Source organism: Rhincodon typus, chromosome 31 (genome assembly GCF_021869965.1).
Source record: "Rhincodon typus isolate 14 chromosome 31, sRhiTyp1.1, whole genome shotgun sequence".
Taxonomy (NCBI): Eukaryota; Metazoa; Chordata; class Chondrichthyes; order Orectolobiformes; family Rhincodontidae; genus Rhincodon; species Rhincodon typus.
In genome coordinates, this window is record NC_063362.1 from 4,248,743 (window position 1) to 4,270,117 (window position 21,375).

Genomic DNA, 21,375 nt, shown 5'->3' on the forward strand with positions numbered 1-21,375 from the left:
AGTTAATGCTTTGAGTCTGGTCTGACTCTTCTTTAGTTCTGTAGAGTGGAGCTGGGTGTGCGTGTGAATTAATAAGAGTGAATTCAGGATTGCTGGTTATTCCAGGCCCTTTGAGTGGAAATGGGCAGCAGCAGATGAGGGACTGACACCTTTCTGAGAAATGAAAAAGTCACTGATTCCCAGAAAAGAAGGAGTGAGGGTAATACAGTAAAGAGCTCATTTCAAACATGGCAAGAAAACATATCTCTCTCTCATCAACTGAGATGTTACAGTGGTTATATTTGTTGGAATTATGGACATGACAATGCGATACTGGAATTTACAATAGTAGAGAATCTGGCCCGGTAACTGTCAGTTTGGGATCCTCCCTGTAGTTGCCAGACACTGTAAAGTGCTGAGCGGCACGGTCAGTAAACACTGTGCAGTCCCAATGTTGGAAAGCTCTGATACAAACTGTACTGATTGGCTCACCCTGGTTTGTGCAGCAGAGTCTCAGGCCAGGGGCAACTTGTTTGGAAGATCAGGCTCCGGATCGGCAGCTTCCAAATTCACGTGGAGCCAATGAACCATGTGTCCACCATGACATAATCCACATGGTGCATTCTATATGACACCTTCTATACAGCATTCCATATGTTACCTTCTATCTGATACATTCTAGGTGATACATTCCACATGGCAGATTCCACATGATGCATTCTATATGACACATTCTACGTAGCACATTTTATGTAGTGCATTCAATACAACATTCTATATATTGTACTCTATATGTTTCATTCTATATGATGCACTCTTTCTGACACATTTCATGTGATTAATTCTATATGAACATTCTACATGATGCACTTCTTGTGATGCATCCTATATGGCATATTCTATACAGTATACCTCCATGGGTGTTCAATCTTCATGTTTCTGATGGAGGAGATAATGCTTTGCCTCCTGTGTTTGCTGGACATCAGACAGTCTGTGTATTCCTCTGAGGGTTGTTCATCACTGAGGAGACTGGGCAGCGAGCAGTCGGGATTTCAGTGACAGCTGAAATAATCTCTTAAACAGTATTTTAACTTTCCTGTCGTTTGATGTCTTAACGAGGTCCTTCTGACTGCAAAGGTGTCATATGCTTACTGACTTCCAGCTTACAGTCAATACATGAGTTGTTAACTTTGTTTTAAATCTCTCACACAGCCGCCTTTCCAAAGCTGAACCTTCGCTGGATGACTCCGCGGGGTACGTATTTTGTGATCCTTACTGATCTTACCCATAAACTCTGCAGCTTTAACCATGATCAGTTCAGGAAGTGAATCTTACTCAACTTCTGCTGCTGCTCATAATGTTCTCGAGCACTGCTCCGTTACTGTAATCGCAATTTATGATTGCAGCCATACAGCTACAAAAAATTATTGTAATGACTATAACTCCTCCAGCATTGACCGTCAACTCCAGCTCATAGACTTTGCCAGTGTATTTATTTTGCTCACATTTCCAGCAATGTTGAAAGGCTTTAACCCAAAAGATGGGAATTTTCAGGCTCATGTTTGAGAGCCTCAGCAAACCGCAATGTCAGTGAGCTGTTCGTTCAGTTTATACACTGCATATCCCAGGATGTGAACAAGGTTAAGTTTTGTTCATATTTGCTCACATATTGAAATAAATGTATTGGCTTATGATTTTAAGGAGACACTACATTAAATATACTTTCTCTTTCAATTTAAGATAGTTATTGATGAAAGCAATTAATGCTGTTTGCTTTACTGTCTTCAAATTTTCCTCTTCCGAGTTCAAAACAAAATAGGGCAGGCAGTTCGGTGCAAACTGGCCCTCAATACAAGAACAAGCAACAATTTCTTCTACCTAATCTTCGCTAAGAAGATTAAAGACATCATCTTTAGTCCACACCACAAGTTTCAGCCCCTCGGGACTCACTCCATTTCTCTCTGTGACCCCGGCTGACCTTTCTACAACATACTTGTGCCTTCATCAAGACTGTCCATTCCCTGCTCCGTGACAGTGCCCAACTTCCCCTCATGACCTCAGCTGATCCACTGCTGAAACCCTCACCTGTACCTTTGTTGTCTCTGGTCCTGACACGTCCTGCCCCAAACTCAGGATCGATCAGAACCTGCTGGGCACCTCACCATTTGCACCAAGGCCCCTTCAATTATTACTAATGCCCTCACTGACCCACACTGGCTCCCAGGGAAATAATCCCTCAATTTTAAATTCTCATCCTAGTTCCCAAATCTTTCCTCTAGCTAAACATTATGGAGCATTGATGATGCAGTGCTCATGCCATTGGCCTAGTAATCCAGAGGCCCAGGCTAATGGCTCAGAGACACGGGTTCAGATCTCACCAGGGCACCTGAGGGAATTTCAACAAAACGAATCAATCTGGAAATAAAAGCTTCTCTGAATGATTGAGGTCATGAATTGATTGTTGCAAGAACCCATCTGGTTCATTAATGCACTTCAGGGAAGGATACCTGGTCTGGCCTCCATGTGACTCCAGACCTGCAGCAATGTGATTGACTATTAACTGCCCTCTGAAAGGGGCACTCAGTTCAAGGCAAATTAGGGATGGCCAACAATACCCACATCCCATGAAAGAAAAAACAAATCTCTTTGATCATCTCCAAAGTCCTACAACTCTGGTCCCTCACCTTCCCAGATTTTATTCACTATGCCAGTGGCAGCAGTGCCCTTGGGTGCCAAGGACCCAAGCTCTGGAATTCCTTCCCCAATCCTCTGTGCCTCTCTCTCCACCTTTTGGCTGCTCCATAAAAAAACTCTTTATGCTTTGATTGTGTGCCCTGATATCCGCTAACAAGACACAGTGTCAAATGTTGACTGATGACTCTCTTGTGGAGCCCTTTGGAATATTTCACCACAATTACTATTGTCATTGCTGCCACAAAATTGGAATAATGCAGACTTTGACATTCAGCACTTATCTCCAGAACAAATTCATAATCTTCACCATTCCACCAGAACTAGGGAAAAGCATGCCAATGGCTTGATTTGGAAGGATTATGGGATCGGCAGGAATCACAAGTGCCAGGCTTCACTCTCTGAGCTGGTGATCCTCAGTTGGAAATCCAGACCAGATGATTCAGATGGATCTGGATGTGAGATAGGAATTTGGACAATTCTGCCATTCCTGAATCTCATCCAGTGACTCAATTTAGTATCCTAGGCCCAAACATCTTCAGTTACTTCATCAATGACCTTCCCTCCATCAGAAGGTCAGAACGGGGGATGTTCGCCAATGATTGCACAATGTTCAGCATCATTTGCAACTGCTCAGATATTGAAGCAGTCTGTGTTCAAACGCAACAAGATCTGGACAATATCCAGGCTTGGGCTGACAAGTGGCAAGTAACATTTCACATCAGTCAAGTGCCAGGCAATGACCATCTCTGATAAGAGAGAATCTAACCACTGCCCCTTGACATTCAATGGTGTTACCATCACTGAATGCTCCACTTTCAACATCCTGGGGGTTATCATTGACCAGAAACTCAACTAGACTCACCGCATAAACACAGTGGCTACAAGAGCAGTTTGGAGGCTGGGAATACTGTGGTGAGTAACTCACCTCCTGACTCCCCAAAGCCTGTCCACCATCTAAAAGGCACAGGTCAGGAGTGTGATGGAATACTCCCCACTTGCCTGGATGGGTGCAGCCCCAACAACACTCGAGAAGCTTGACACCATCCAGGACAAAGCAGCCCGCTTGATTGGCACCACATCCACAAGCATCCACTCCCTCCACCACCGACGCTCAGTTGCAGCAGTGTGTACTATCTACAAGATGCGCTGCAGAAATTCGCGCAGGTTCCTCAGAAAACATGTTCCAAACCCACGGCCACTTCCATCTAGAAGGACAAGGCAGCAGATACATAGGAACACCATCACCTGCAGGTTCCCCTCCAAGACACTCACCACCCTGACTTGGAAATATATCACTGTTCCTTCATTGTTGCTGGGTCAAAATTGTGGAATTCCCTCCCTAATGACACTGTGGGTCTACCGACAGCACATGGACTGCAGCAGTTCCAGAAGGCAGCTCAGCCCCACCTTCTCAAGGGGCAACTTGGGACAGGGCAATAAATGCTGGCCTAGCCAGTAACGCCCATGTCCCACGAGTGAATACAAATTAAATTCTTGTGTGCTTGCCTCAGACAATCCATAATGTGGAGGTGCCAGTGTTGGACTGGGGTGGACAAAGTCAGAAGTCACACGACACCTGGTTATAGGCCAACACGCCTGTTTGAAGTCACAAGTTTTCATAGCATAGTCCCTTCTTCAGGTTCATGTGATGAAGGAGCAGCACTCCGAAAGCTTGTGACTTCAAACAGGCGTGTTGGACTATAACCAGGTGTCGTGTGACTTCTGACTTAGGCAATCCAGTTTGATCTTTATCCTGGGTCACATGCTGGTCCTCATCATCATGGTTAAGAATGACACTTGGAGCCAAGTGCCAATGAGTTAACAATGAACGATGGAACAAAGGACCCAACCAGCTGCTTCCGGTGAAAACCAAACATCCAGAAGAGCAATTTGATTGCAGAGGTCACTCCCCTGAGCCTTCTGTCAAAGTTCATGGACCACTTTGGTCCACCTAACCTAGGAATAGCAGCTGACCAGGGAAAAGACAGGAATGACAAAATATCTCAAAGTGTATTTGTAGAAGGTTTAACTCTGTTCATTACTTTCTCTGCAGGAGACTGCCCAGTTCGAATGTATCTGCAGTAAACCGGTAAGAATAAGATTATGCCTTGCTGATTCAGAGGGTGTGTGCTGTTGGGGGTTTTGGGGAGCTGTTGGACAGTGGGAGAGAGCTAAGTACGAAGGCATTGAGCCCCCTTCCTAATTCAGGGGGGTGGAGCTGAACCTCTTTCAGGTGTCTGAGCAACAGATCGTTTCCGAGGGTTGGGATTGTGCTAATCCGGGTGGATTTTGCCATTCTATTCATGAGCTGGAGAAGCTCACATTAAAGGAAAGAAAGGATTTGCATTTCTGTAGGGTCTTGCTCATCCTCAGGGTGTCATGAGGCATTTTGCAGCCAACTGGGTACTTTCAAGAGCTGGTCCTTTGCTTTGTAGATAAATTCAGCTACTAATTGGTACTCAACAAGATCGGGTATAAACCCATAAAATACAGGAGCAGAATTACACCATTCAGCCCATTGAGTCTGCTCTGCCTTTCGATCATGGCTGATATATTTCTGAATCCCATTCTCGTGCCCTCTCCCTGTAACCCTTGATCCCCTTACTAATCAAGAACCTATCTGTCTCTGTCTTAAACAGACTCAATGACTTGGCCTCCACAGAATAACCAACCTTTTGCTGAAGAAATTCCTCCTCATTTCAGTTCTAAAGAGTAATCTCTTCACTCTGAGGCTGTGCCCTTGGGTCCTAGTCTCTCTTACTAGTGGAAACATCTTCTCCACGCCCACTCTTTCCAGGCCGCTCAGTATTCTGTAAGCAGATTGCAAAATGAAGACCCAGGGACCTGAGTAGGAATGAGTCAAATTCCATTCCAGTGCGTGGTCTTGACATTACAGTGTTGTGGCCCCTCAAGCAGGAAACTGGAGGATGGGTGGGGACTGATCCCTGGCCTTCCCCTGAATATTTCAGGCATGACACCAGGCCTGACTCACTCCTCCTTGAGCACTTTGGCCAACCAGAGACGATAGTCAGTTCTAGCCTACCTGCCTTGTAATGATAGAAACTCATCACTCTATGTCCCAGCGCGGTTGGGGGTCAGGAGGTGACAGGGCAGAGGTTCAGGGATCAGTGGGGTACAGAATTGTAATGGACTAAGGGAAGAGAATTTTTAAAAACCGAAAGAACTGCAGATGCTGTAAATCAGAAACAGAAACAGAAATTGCTGGATAAGCCCATCAGGTCTGGCAGCATCTGTGGAGAGAAATCAGAGTTAATGTTTCGAAACATTAACTCTGATTTCTCGCCACAGATGCTGCCAGACCCACTGAGCTTGTCCAGCAATTTCTGTTTTTGTAAGGAAGAGAATTCCTTTTTCTCTCAACTGTGCTGAGACTTTTCATGTTCTTAGAGAAAAAAAAATCCTCATCTCCGTCTTAAACAGGTGCCCCCTTAACTTTAAACTATGATCCTTATTTCTAGATACTCTCACAAGGGGAAACATCCTTTGCACATCCACCCAGTCAAGTGCCCTTGGGATCTTACAAGTTTCAAGATATAAACTGAAATTAGTGTTTTAATTTCAGCTTTCTGAGGGCCGTGATAAACCTGTCCCTACTGAACCTCAAACCAAGTCACTTCAAAACATTCAAATAAAATAAAAGAACTGTTGAACAAAAACACAAGTTGCTGGAATAGCTCAGCAGGTCTGGCAGTGTCTGCGGGGAGAAAGCAGAGCTAATGATATCGGTCCAGTGACCGTGTTCTGAAGCATTCTGGAACAAAACATTGGCTCTGTTTCTCTCTCCACAGCTGCTACCAGACCTGCTGAGTTTCTCCATCACTTTCTGTTTCTGTTACACTTTAAAACATTGTCATTGAAATACTGCATCACCACAGGAAGCAGAATTGAAACATATCGACATCAGAATGTAGAAAATCAATGTATGAATCAGATTTCAATGGATGTCCTGTGCCAAAATTGGGATATTGTCCTGCAATTTCACATTTATGAGATAAAATATCAGTTACACACCTGGAATGCCACACATCCATTTATTCTTCACACTGACTCATCCATTCAGTTTTCTCCCTGAAGCAATTCCAGATATTTCACACACTCACCATCCGTGTGTAAGGGAGTCATTCCAAGATTTATGGATTGTCGGTGGATGATAATGAGACCTAATAAAGGGATGCACCCAAATATACTGACAGAACCATCAATTCATCTTGAAGCCACATTGTGTAGAATTCACCTTTAGCTCCCAGTCATTCAATCTGTAAATGGTTCTAATTGTAGATGAAGAGAGAAATTGAAGGGTTAAAATCTGTCAAGCATTGTTCTCATAATCATTCTACTTTAAATCTATAATGGAGGTGAAGTTTCAATACTTAGACATTTAAACATCCAGAAACTGTCTCAGCCAGAAAGACAGACTATGAAATGAGCATTGACTCTCAGAGTCATCCTGTCGGTTTATATTTTTTGTTCAAACGTGAAACTTATTGAAATCAAACCTTCCTTTTCCTTTACTTAAAAAAACATAGGAACGGACTGTCATCAGAGAAGCCAGGTGCCATGACTGATGATGCGAATATTTACCAAAAGTACATTGCCAGGTATGCAAATTTTATATTAAATAAAAATATGTTTTCTTTTGAAGCAAACACAGCCGAGCTTTTATTGTTGATTGTTGGCTGCATTTCAAAGTCATTTAGTAATTTGCAAAACATACCACTTGGCATATTTTGAGTGGAGGCTTTCACAGAATGGCAGACTGGTTGATACATAATATTCAAGACATTGTCCCTTTAACTGCTGAGTGCAACTAAACATAGTGTCTTGGGAAAACGCTGCCGTCAGTGGAGGCTGGTACGCAGCACAGACTAGTCCTCAAGCCTCCTCATCTCGAGTATGCACTGTTGTAAGGACTGTGAGTCAGAGATAGATACTGCGCATGAACCCAGTGGCACACAGAACATTGAGCTCCCTCTGACGCTGAGGAGAAACCTTTTTCACGTGAGGGTGGTGAAAATCTGGGATGGGGATTGAGGTGGGAAACCTCCCAACCTTTAAAATGTACTTGGATGAACATTTGAAATGTAACAATTCAAAGCAATGGGCCTGGTGCAGGAAAGCAGGACTAGTGCAGGTTGGATATGTTTTTGCTGGCATAGACCCAATGGGCTGAAGGACCCCTTCTGTACTGCATGGTTCTATGACTGAACTGAGAAGATAAATAATTCTAACAATCAATTACCTGCCAAATATTTGAATTGGAAGGCTTTGGTAATCGTTGGTGTTTGTATTGCCAATTGCTCCCCAAACTAGCCATCTCTGCTGCACCAATAAGAGCCCAGCTCAAGTGGTTTTCAGATGAAAGGGATGATTGGACAGAAAAGGAAATAATTTTAGATGTTGTTGTTCCCCTGATTCCAAACTGAGATAAAGAACAGGTTGGTCTTCACTGACGTGGACTCAATCCAACAAATACCTGCAAGATCCTGGGACATGATGAAAGTTTCATCTGGAGCCAAGTAGGCTGTAATGAATGGATGTGTTCACTTTAGGTAGAATGTGAAATGATTAATTGCCGTAAAATGTAAACGGGGCTCATTTTCAAGCTCCTCTGGGGTCTAAACCTGAACAAATTCAGCATTGTTGAGAGATGTCTCCTGTACTTCAAACATAGGGACACATAAAAGATTATTTTAACTCCTGCAAAATAAGACGAAACAGGCAACATCAATTCTCCATTGTCCCCTATAGTGATTGGAACAAGGGACAGGTGAATCTCATTGACTATGAGATTCTTGATTGGGGTGGTTAACCTGGGCAGATCAGGGAGTCCTGTCTGACCAATATAAACAGGGGATTCAGAAGGTCCACTTAGTCTAGGGAGTAGCTTTGTGGCGGTTGGTCAGAGTCCATGTAAATAAAGGGTGACTTGGTGACGAGATCCTGGTCTCTATACAGTTATTTCACCACCTCTCCTGATTTTTTTTAGTTTCTGTGTTGCCCTGAGCTGACAGCAGTCCTGTGGAGTGTCATGTGACCATTCTTCCATTTCCTCTTCTGTAAAGACAGAGGGTCACGAGTCAGTGGAACTTTCTTCTTCAAAGACAGTGCGAGCAGAGCCTTTGACTATTTTTAAGGTGGAGGTGGATCGAGTTTTGATGTACAAGGGAGTGAAATATTGGAAGGAGTAATCAGATCTGCTTTGATCGTTGTAAGTGGCAGAGCAGGTTCAAGATGCCAAGTGGCTATTCCTGCTCCTAACTCAAGTGTATTGTATGCACTTCCTCCTTGTGTCTGCTGGTTCCAGACCCCAGAGGAGCACATAGCTTGAAAATGAGCCCCGTTTACATTTTACGGCAATTAATCATTTCACATTCTACCTAAAGTGAACACATCCATTCATTACAGCCTACTTGGCTCCAGATGAAACTTTCATCATGTCCCAGGATCTTGCAGGTATTTGTTGGATTGAGTCCACGTCAGTGAAGACCAACCTGTTCTTTATCTCAGTTTGGAATCAGGGGAACAACAACATCTAAAATTATTTCCTTTTCTGTCCAATCATCCCTGCTCTGCTACAGTCATTATTGCTCCACTGATTATGAATCAAAACTCTAAGTTGGCTTCATTGGCCATCCTAGAACTTGTATGGACTGGATGGGTTTAATGGTCTCATTCCTCCTTGGAATCTCTCTATGACTAGAGTTTATTTGAATCAAACCATTGGGACTGCCATACACAGAGGTGGGCTGATAGAAATGCTGGTGTGATGAGAGACTGAGCAGGTTGGGCCTGTGTCCATTGGCATTTAGAAGAATGAGAGGTGATCTTACTGAAGCATATGAGATCATGGGAGGACTTGAACAGGTTGGATGCTGAAAGGATGTTTCCCCTCATTGAGGAGCCTAGAATTACAGTCACAGAGAGTCATAGAGTTATGCAACATGGAAACAGACCCTACAGACCAACCAGTATCCCAAATTAATCTAGTCCCATTTGCCAGCATTTGGCCTATATCCCTCCAATCCTTTCCTTTCATAAACTTATCCAGATTTCTTTTAAATGTCTTTACCTGTATCCATCACTTTCTCTGGCAATACATTCCACACACTAACCATTCCCTGTATAAAAAGTTGCCCTCCATGTCCTTTTTAAAGTCTTTCTCCTCTCACCTTAAAAATATGCCCCCTAGTTTTGAACTCCCCCAACTTATGGAAAAGACCCTCATCATTCACCTTATCTATGCCCCTTATGATTTTATAAACCCCAATAAGATCACCCCTCAACCTCCTACACTCCAGTGAAAAAATGTCCCAGTCTTTCCAGCCTATTTTTATATTCAAACCCTGCAATCCTGGCAACATGTGGGTAAATCTTTCCTGGACCCTCTCCAGCTTAATAATATCCTTCTTGTAACAGGGTGACCAGAATTGCACACGATATTCTAGAAGAGGCTTCACCAATGTCCTGTACAACCTCAACATGATGTCCCAACTCCTATACTCAAAGGTCTGAACAATGAAGGCAAGCGTGCTAAACGCCTTCTTTACCACCCTGTCTACCCTGTGATGTGAATTTCGAAGAATTATGTACCTAAACCCCTAGGTCTGTCTGTTCTACAATACCACCCAGGGCCCTACCATTAATTGTATAAGTCATGCCCTTCTTTGTTTTACCAAGATGCAATATCTCACATTTATCCAAATTAAAACTCCATCCGCCACTCCTCAGCTCATTGACCCAATTGATCAAGGTCTCTTTGTAATCTTAGATAACCTGCTTCACTGTCCACTATACCACCAATTAGGGGACACAGTTTAAAAGTAACTAGTCTCCTAATTATGACTGAGATGAGAAAAATATTGTCCTCTCGGATCTTTGTTAGTCTTTGGCAGTTCCTTCACCAGTGGGCAGTAAAGGTAGGGTCACTGAATATATTCAAGATTGAGTTAAGTTTCCTGTCAAGAGTTTTGAGAGGGGCAGACAAGAAGGTGGAGTTGAGGCTACAATCAGGTCAATCATGACCTTATAGAATGGTGCAGCAGGCTTGATGGGCTGAATGGCCTACTCTTGTTCCTAATTCTTGAGGTCTTGTGGGAAGAGAGGGGTGCCATGCTAACCCTCAACCGGTACTGTCCTCACCAGTTTAAAGCAATCACAAGACTTGGTTTTACAATTGAAGTTATTGTGTCTGGATGAGCATTGACGGCATGATGAGAGCCGTTGCTTATGGTGGCACACTGGTTGTTTATGGTCACTTTCCATTGATATTGCTATAAGAAATGTGAGCTACCAGAACAGGACTTTAGTTCTGTTAGGATAAGATGCCACTGTTAAAGTCAGAATATCAATATTTAGTCCTGCTATGACACTTGAACAAAACTAGAATCCAGAAGAAGACGAAGAGTTGAGATGGTGACTTAGTGATAGTGTCACTGATGGAGTCAACCACAGGTGCAGGCCTGAGGTGGGCAGCGGCTCAAATCCCACCCCAACAGTTGGTGGAATTTAAATTATTATTCATGATGCTTGTTGCTAAAAGAACATTTGCTTCACTAATGTTTTTCAGGGAAGGAAGTCAGCTGACTCTACCTGGTCTGGCCTACATGTGACTTCACACCCAGAACCATGTGGTTGACTCCTAACTGCCCTCTGAAGTGGTTCAGCCACTCAGGGCTCCTGTTCCTATGTTCTAAGATTATACCAATCGGTGATCTGAAAACCACCTCCCTGACCTATCCTTATATCCCTTACTTCCCCTGGTGTCTGAGTGTAACAAAAGGGTGATGATTACTTTTATTACCAACTCTTTCCTTTGCAACAGAGGAAGGACAGAAAAGGGTGTTTCTCTGGATGGCCAAGTGACACATCACATTCCCAATCAGATCAGTCTGTTGTATTTATTTCAGGGTTAGAACCTTGTGGAGAAAGGAGTGCATTCTTGACGCAAGTTTAGCTCAATATTTGCAGCAAATAGAAACAGTAGCCTGCAAAAAAGTCCAGGAGCAGACTCCATTTAGTATGGAGATTTAATTACGGAATTTTAATGAGGCCTCCCTTGCATCTGCCAAGTGCTCTGTTTTGATATTTGCTCTACATAATGCATAAAATTTGTCTAAACATTTCTTTGCTGATGGTTGAACCAGTACAAGATAAGCTAAGATACTGTTTCAATTTCCTTACTTAGAGTACTCAGACAAGACTGCTGTTTGGCTCTGATGCTGTAGGACAGCTAGACATCAGGTCTTGAAAAATTGCCCCGGATTTAATGAGGCATTTAGATTTTAAGAAGGGGTAAACATCCCTCCCCCCACCACTATACCTTACGGCTCAGTATTTTGACCAGTAAGCTTACCTCTGTGTTTACTCAAACAGTTCTACATCATCCCGTGAATTGCGGAGGGTTTTTTTTTCCACAGATATCAAAATGTCAGTATTGTAGTCATTTGAGATCTGTAGCAATCACTGTGTCATTACATCATTAATATTTAATTGTCAGCAAATATAATCAAACAATTAGACTGATGTGGTGGAGATGAAATTGTCCAGAGACCAATGCCATCGTAAAATGAGGACTGTGCTTCATGTGTTTTTTTTTCTTTAAAACCATTTAATGTGCCCAAAACGCAGAAGCTTTGGTATTCAATTAGCTAAATGAACTCTGCAGTGTAATCACTAAAAAGCAACCCGGGATAATCTCCGTTTTTAAAAAAAAATCTCTTAGTTAGCTTTTTCCTGTGGATTTTACTGCTTTGGCAGATGGTGCACTTGGCAGCGACAATCCAAATGTTTATTTGTATGTTTTTCATTATAATTGAGGGGGTTTCGACAGTCATCATTGTCAATATGTAATGAGTCTAAGAGTGCACTGAGAGTGCATTTCCACTCTTGGCTATCGTATAACATTCTGGCACAAAGCTGCAAGAGAAGCTTCAATTTGATGGCAAAAATGTCTAGCGTGAGGGATAAACAAGCATATGCTTTGCTAAAGTCCATTTAAAATATTCATTACATCAAGGTTAGAGGGCCCAGCACTGGTAATGAATACCACAATAACTCTGAGCGGACTTTATTGTAACTTTAAACATTCCAGTTTAAATTTAACTTTTTGCAGCTACTAGTTGGCTACCACAGTGTCTGCTGGAAGACTCCATCAGCCTTTTCCCAATGTTTAGGAAAAGGGGAAAGCTTTGAAGTTTGATAGGCAATGAGTGTTTAAAGACATAGTATTGAAGATGCCTTAGTATCGTATGTTTGGAGCGTTCTAGACTCAGAGTTAGAGAGACTGTGTGACAGACACCAAAATTTGATAGCCTTGATGGGGTTGAGTTCTAGGTTTGAAATACTGAGAGACGGGACAGAACCAAGGGGCCACTTGGCAATGGAGAGGGGAACAAGTGCAGATACAAGCGGGATATAGACATCGCAATCCAGGAAGATGTGTCTAGATTTCCTCATGCATTAGAATTTTCAAAGTGGTGAGGGAGGAATGAGAGCAGTGTGTCAGGATCCCACTCCATTACAATTTGTACTCTGTAAAGAACACACAGATTAAGAGCAGAAGTAAGCTTTTCAGCTCCTGTAGCCCAATCTGCCATTCAGTAAGATCCTGGATGACCTGGCTTCAGCTGCACTTCCCCACCTACTCCTCCTAACCTTTGACTCCCATGTTTGTCAAAAATCCATCTACCTCTGCCTTAAAAATGTTGAATGACCCTGCTTCTTCTGGGCAAAACTGTTGCATCTTCCAAAATTTTATAGACTTGGGAACAGTTCCTATAGTTTAGAGGGTAGCTAATGTAACAGTTTGGATGGTAGCTCACATCACTCCTCTATTTAGAAAGGGAGATAGAAAGAAAATCAGGAATTATATAGACCAGTTAGCCTGAGGAGAATTCTGGAGTCCATTATAAAAGATTTAATACAAAAATACTTAGAAAACAGTGGTGGGATCAGACTGAGTCAGCATGGATTTTATAAAAGGGAAGTCATGCTTGACGTATCTACTGAAATTCTGAAGACGTAACTTGAAGAATTGATGAGGGGGAGCCAATGGATAGGGTTTACTTGGACTTTCAAAAGGCTTGTGACCAAGTCCCACATTAGAGATTAGCATCTAAAAGCAAAGCGTGTGGGACTGGGGACAGTGCAGTGACATGGATAGAGAATTGGTTAGCAAACGAAACAAAGTGTAGGATAAAAAGATCTTTTTCTGAATGGTAGGCAGTGAGTAGTGGGGTACTAGGACCATAGCTATTTACCAACGTATATTCATTTAAATGAGGGAACTAAATGTAATATCTCCAAGTTTGCAGTTGACACAAAGCTGGAATGGAGAGGGTGAGCTGTGAGGAGATGCAGAGATGCTTTAATGTGTTTTGGACAAGTTGAGTGAGTGGGCACATGCATGGCAGATGCAGTATAATACGGATAAATGTGAGGTTACCCGCTTTGGTAGCAAAAACAGGAAGGCAGTAAATTGAGAGAGGGAAATGTGTAATGAGACCTGGGTGTCCTCATGTACCGATCACTGAAAGTAAACCTGCAACTGCAGCAGTTGGTGAAGAAGGTAAATGGTATGTTGGCCTTCATAGCAAGAGGATTGATTACAGGAGCAGGGATGTTGCGCTGCAATTGCACAGCGCCTTGGTGATACCACAGCTGGAGTGTTGTGTGCAGTTTTGGTCTCCTTTTCTGAGGAAGGATGCTCTTGCTGTCAAGGGAGTGCAACAAAGGTTTACCAGACTGATTCCTGAATGGCAGGACTGACGTATGAGGAGAGATTGAGTCAGTTAGGATTATAATTGCTAGAATTCAGTAGAATGGGAGGGATCTCATAGAAACCTATAAAATTCTAACAGGACTAGATAGGGTAGACACTGGAAGGATGTTCCCAATAACCAGGGAATCCAGAACCAGTGGTCGCAGTCTAAGGATACAGTTAGGACTGAGATAAGTAATTTCTTCAACCAAAGATTGGGGAGCCTTTGAAATTGTCTGCCACAGTAAGCTGTTGAGACCAAGACACTGAATGTTTTCAAGAAGGAGTTATAGTTCTTAGAGCTAAAGGGCTCAAAGGGTATGGGGAGAAAGTGGGAATGGGTATTGAGTCAGATGATTAGATTGAATGGTAGAGTAGGCTCAAAGGGCCGAATGGCCTACTGATGCTCCTATTTTGTGTGCTTCTCAGTAAAATAATCCAAATTTCATGACCTGTAGAGAGCAAAAAATTCTTAGCTCCAACTTAAGTGGAAGGTCACTGATTTTAAAAGTTTATTTTTGAAGTTCTTTGAGGAGCTGTTTAATAAGCTGGGGAGGACGAGAAGGTAATTTTCAATTTGGAAATCAGTGAACCCAAACAGCCAATGCATGTTGGTACACAGCTGTCTGGTTCAATGCAGGCAGAAGTTAAAGTCTGTTTTTTTTCAGTCAGGTGAAAAATTTCAAAACAAAAAGTATGCGATCTTAAGTTAGATTGAGCACATTAGCTTCCATTTGGCCATTTCTACTACTTCTGTGTGTTTTGAGACTGCTGACATTCTGAAGAAGCTTCCTTCCTCCTCTGCAAGCCAGCAGTAGGATGCATCATGGAAGCCGTCTTCTTTTGCCAGCTGCCCTTCGCAGACAATTCCTGCTGCCTGGTGACGCTGCTGGGGCATAGATCTTATAACCAGCCCAATTTGGACATTTACACTTAATGATGACATAATTTACCCAAACCTGAACTGAAAATCAAACCCAAGGAGTTAACTTCAAATAGTCACTTGGCATGACAGAACCTGAGCATTGTTGTTGAAGCTTTTCACCTTGCACTCATCAGGATGGATGCAAGAATGGCAAATTTCAAAGAGAGTAAAAGTTTATGCCACCTGAGAACTGAGTGCTGATTGGTTGGCAAGTTGCCTCTGATTGGTTGAGACATTGCCACGGAACTTGCACGCAGGTACCTTTTCTTACACAGATGAAGCTGTTGCTGCCTTCGAAATTTGGAATTCTTGCAGTGGTCCTGATTAGTGCAAGATGAAAATCATCTTTTGACAGCAATAAGCAAAGGATCTTCAGTTCTTCCTTCTGCTGCCCTGGTCTAACTTGAAGCTCTGTGACCAGGCGAGCTCAAACAGGGAGCTACTCCCACTGCATGTAACCTTCGACAAGGCGTTTGTGTTTGAGGAGGATTTACTGAGGACTTTAAGCCAATATCAGGCTGACTGTCTCCAGTATGGGGCAGAAAGTGAGGTAGCAGATTGTTAAGTGATTCAGGCAGATATGTTTTGAAGGAAAGTGTCCCCCAACAATGTCATGGGATTTCCCAATGAGATGGAAGTCTTCACATCTCCCACATTTGGCTGCAGTCCACACCTCTATTTTCCAGAACGCTAGATAATAGTAGTGTCACAGCGATGTTCTGTTGAAGCTCATGGAGCTGATTCTACTGGCCTTCCAGCTGAGGAGCAGAATGCTTTCAGATACAGATTAAAATTACAGTTTCCAACTGGGAATTGTTCTTTTCACATTTCTCCCAATCTTCGGTAATGTATTCAGCTCACTCCAAATTCCTTTAACATTAAACAGGAGCAATAGGCACCGTTCAGTCCTTTAATGAGATCACGGCTGGTCTTCTACTTCAACATGCTATCCCTGTACCCCTTGATGTTTTTAATGGAAATCAAAATTGCTGGGTGGGGCATTCAGTGAGCTGCTTTGTGTCTCCCTTATGCCACATTTGAAACAGTTCTTTTGTTTCCTATTGATGGCAACCTGCCTTTTTGTACTTGTGTGATGGTACAGAGATGCGGCTCCAATCATGTTACACCACTCCTTGCGAACAAGGAGATGTGTCAAGCACAAATTATACTTGAGTATTGTCCAAAAGTTAAATAAACACCCTTGCAGTGAGTGGGGCTTGACAGAGCAACATCAGCAGATTTACTGATGGCTCACTTCAGTCTGGGTGCACAGGGACCACTATCAAGAGCAGTTGGCATTGAATTTATGAAAACTGTCAGCTAAATTGTTAAAAATATATATATATTCCCCTTCTTTAACAAATAGTTTCCCAGATACACCCATAAACATTAATTTCCTGTTTTTACTTATCCCTTCAAACTACAAGTTCCAGATATGACAGTTTTATGGATGATGCAATAATTTTTCCTTGTTTAAGACTTTATTGAGAAAAACAGACTGGTGACAGGAGGAGATGGGAGGTGCAGGAAGCGAGTTGTTTTTTTAAAATAAAAAATGGCAAATGCATCTCATTCTTAGAGGGATTACCAGTTATGCAAAATAAATATTGTCATAAAATGCCAAAACACAATAACAACATTCAATAAATGGATTTAGGATTTAAATATGAAAATAGAGTTCTAAAGCAAAATATAATCCAACCTCGTATAGCTGCTTGAAGCTGAAAGGTGTATTTGAAAGATGTTTGAAACAAAGAGTTGATAATTCTGACTTGCCCACTGCCAACCCTCCAGTGAATTTGTACGTCTTGTTACAACTTGCTGTTTTATCTTCCCCTCAGTTACAAAGGAATATGTTGAATTCAATGCTGTGGTTGTGCTACATGTAAATGAATAAAATCATTGAGCTGATTTTTGCATATTTCGTTTGCCATGTTATTACAAGGAACCAGTGTGATTGGAGAAAGGGGTGGAAGCTAGTTATCCAGGAGAAGAAAACAGAATGTTAGAAGTTGGCCAAGGGAGTTACTGAGGTGGGGGGAGGTGTTGGGGGGAGGGGTGAGTGGGGTGGGGGCAGGGGGGGGTCAGGATTCAGTTTACTCTGCTGCTAGTCCATGCTCTAATCATAAGTCCCTTCTTAATTGTGCACATTTATGCACCCAGTATGCACAGCCAGCACTCTACTGAACTCTGAGTAGCCCGTCGAAACTGTATTGCATAATTTTGCTTTTATTCTATGTCTTTACCTTTAATTCTCTACCCCAAAGGCAGCTCCAACCCACAGTAACAGCTTCATTTATCACACTCCAGTCCGAAGTCCCAACGAGGCCAGGTTCTCCCATTTCTTGTCAATACTGAGAATTCCAGTAACAATTCCAATCCTATTCCCTCCAATCTATAGAACCTCTGATCCCAGTATTACAACATGGCTCAGAGCTCAAGTCCTCCTCCTGCTTCTCATTGTCTTCAATGTATTTTCTCAGGAAGAAGCCTCCTGGGAAAGTTCTTGTTTGAATATGACAATGTTTTTATTTCATTTAATCAGAAATTCATTCCCATTTAGAGTAAGTTAAATTGCTGTTATTTTATTGCATTCCTTTCTCACTGAGGGAAGTGCAGTCAGCCACAGTTGGAATGACAGACTACAGTCACACTTGGAACACTAGAAGCTGCTGTCATCCATTCCACACCCCACCAAGAATTTACATAGAATTTACATAGGAACAGAAGTAGGCCATTCAACCCCTCGAGACTGTTCTGCCATTCAATGAGTTTCTGCTTTAACTGTGGCTATAAGCCATATACCTGCCTTTGGCCCATATCCCTTAATACCTTAACAAAAGCATTACCTCAGATTTAAAATTAACAGCTGATCCAGCATCCACTGCAATTTGTGGAAGAGAGTTCCAAACACCTATCACCCTTTGTGTGTAGAAGTGCTTCCTAACATCTCTCCTCAATGATCTAGTCCTAATTTTCAGACTATACCCCTTATTCTAGAATCCCAAACCCAGTGGAAATAGTTTATCTATCCTGTCTTTTCCTGTTAATATTTTGAAGACATTGATCTGATCACCTGTTAACCTGTAAATTCCAGAGAAAACAGGTCTAATTAGTATAATCTCTCCTCATAACTCATTCCAAATAAAAGTGGTGATTTTATAAGCTAAGCTCACCCCTATTTTGGACAGTTCTGTGTGTTGTGTTTGTTGTAGTGACACACAACCATTGAGTGTATCAGAGCACTCAGGAATGTCAGGTTGCTGTGGCAACATTCACATTTATCTGCATGTTGTAGCCCAGAGTTAGGGATAGCAATGGTAGAGGCTTCAATTCTCTTTCCATCACATGGCTGTTCAGGAATCTCGTTGGCTCTTACCGTCTACCATTGGCATATTTTGGAAGTAAGGATTTACAAGTCGATACTTGTTGGTTGCGTTAAGTACACACTTCCTTTGGGTGTCAAAGCCCAAAATGGGATTCTGACCTGAAGCTTAGAGACAGAGTCATTGCCCACTGCACCACATGACCTTTGTACTCACTGCAAATGAAAGTAAACCAGGATCATAGGCATTGACTCATTGCAACTGTAGCCTTCCAATCCAAAACACAACATGTTGGAATGTTAGGAACTAAACCAGAAGTTGCTGGAAAAGCTTAGCAGGTCTGGCAGCACCTGTGAAGAAAAATCAGAGTTAACGTTTCGGGTTGAGTTACCCTTTCTCAGAACTCAATGGTCACCGGACCCGAAAAGTTAACTCTGATTTTTCTTCGCAGGTGCTGCCAGACCTGCTAAGCTTTTCCAGCAACTTCTGGTTTTGTTGCTGATTTACAGCATCCGCAGTTCTTTAGGTTTTTATGTTGGAATGTTAACAAGTTGCATCCTTGAGCTGTCTCTATATCACTTCTTTGAAATAATTCTGTCCAATGATTGAATTAGTTGGACTTCTGCAGCGTGAGTGCTAGCTAAGATAGCATCACGGTAATTGCTACCCAGAGTGCTCTGGTTGTTCATTAGGTATGTGTCATAGACTGAATTCCTCAGAATAGTGATACCTGATTGAGAATATTAGCAAGGCAGTTGTGTGGGGGGGCTGAATCAGCTTCTTCTCTAATTTGCTGTCTTTTTAATGGACCCATGCTTTCCTCCTAGCTAATCTGAGCAGCAGAATCAGACAGGTTGAAGTACAATTACAGTGAAGGTTTGATATGCAGTGTGTAAAATTATGGATAACTATTTTCCATCTGCCACTTATGAATTATGAATTATGAGGACAGTTTTGTGCTACAGATTTGTGTCCATGCGAGGCTGGTTTGGGAAGTAGATAAACTGATTCCACTTTAGAACAATTACTGACATAAAAGAGAGGAAGGTTGTCAGCTCAGCCTGAATTTTTACCCAGGTCACTGAGTGGAAAGACAATATTCTAACAACTGTGTCTTTGTCTCCTCTGTTTACAAACCTTCATCTTTATTTTTATTACTATTTCTCAGTAATTATTTGAATAGAAACTTTCCATCCCCATGCACACTCACAAACACACATTGTCACTTACACTGACACACACACACACACACACACACACGTTTCATACACATACACAGTCACATGCACTCTAACATGTACTTTCACAAACGTGTTTACACACAAATGCACTATCACACACACACACACACACACACAGACACAGAATCACACTCACACTCACTCTCACTCTCACTCACACACAATTGGAATCGTACATCTTCATCCTCTGCAGTGACTCTACCATTCTCCCTCCATCCTCAATCCTCAGCTTTTTTTTTAAACAAGGCAGTGTCCAAACAGTAATTTGATTCTCAAATAGATCCCAACAGATGGAGCTGTGCACGAACACAGAATATTAAGGCATTAAGAAAGTTATTTCCATCTTTTGTGGGGTGGGGTAGTCTACACTTCATTTGACAACTTCTCTCCAGCCCCTCCCTGGAAGCCTCCACCACCCAGGACCCCTCTCGCAGCCCAGAACTCCTCCAAGAATGAACACACTCTCAGGGACCACTTCAAGTTTTCATACAAAGCCAGAGACTTCTCCTTGCAATTATAGAGACTGTACTCTTATTACTCAAAATGTTTTATTTCACGGTGTGTAATGGGCAATAATAGGCTGGGCAGGTTCTGTAAAATGCAGAACAATGCGGGCTAAAATCTGACAATCATGGGGAATCACCCCCCACATCCCCTTGCGGAAATTTTAGTGCATGTGGCACCATTCTCACAACCTACGCTTGATTGTATGAATCATCTCAACCGTGACGTCCGTGGGGGGTTTTCTGTTCTTTCTTCAGCCCCTCTCATCCTCTGTCAACTTAATAAGAGCATCTGATATCTTGCCACGTTTTAGAGAGCTAGGTTCTGTCCCTTGGATCTCCTTCCAGTGATGATTCAAAACCTTGCCTCTGTCACCTTGTCGGGAGCATTTACTTTAACAGTGAAATAAATAGATGACCAATATTCTCTCCCCCATCTCCCCACCCCCGCCAGCTCTTATTTTCATTATGAAATTGTTCTCTGCTGGGCACTTAATGTTTTAAAGTTTTTTATATTTCATTGCAGTAATCTACCTGCTGATGGCTTCCACCCCAAATCACCCCATCTGCTCAGAGAATGCTGGTTGGTTCATTTTTTTATTTTCTGAAGATGACCTAAAGTTGTGAAGGTGATAGGAGAAAGGGGGCTGTTCCTGCTGTAATCATTTTACCTGCATTCCTGCAGCTCTCAAAGACTCAGATTACTGCCTGTCATTGAAGGGGTGAAATCATCCTGGAGAGATGAAGAAGTTGATTTCTTTGAAATTGCAGCCTTGTGAATTTATTGGTTAGGATGGTGTTTCTGGAGAGAGGTCTCATTGCTGTCACCAACACCCATCCTGTATCTCCAACTATCCCTCCAATAGAGGAATTTCTCTGGTGAGCATAAGGAGAAGCAGTGTCTAAACGCAGCTTTAACCAGCCCATC

At 42.4% G+C, this 21,375-nt stretch overlaps 1 protein-coding gene across 4 annotated transcripts in view; it reads left to right on the plus strand.

Moving 5' to 3' along the window:
• The window catches only part of casz1 (castor zinc finger 1), a 370,171-nt gene that overhangs the window by 271,706 nt on the left and 77,090 nt on the right, over positions 1–21,375 (plus strand). For all 4 annotated transcript variants that reach the window (XM_048615145.1, XM_048615147.1, XM_048615148.1 and 1 more), the window contains exons 7-9: positions 1,192–1,233; positions 4,727–4,762; positions 7,221–7,292. In XM_048615145.1, coding sequence (XP_048471102.1) covers positions 1,192–1,233; positions 4,727–4,762; positions 7,221–7,292 — 150 coding nt within the window. The remainder of the gene's footprint in view (positions 1–1,191; positions 1,234–4,726; positions 4,763–7,220; positions 7,293–21,375) is intronic.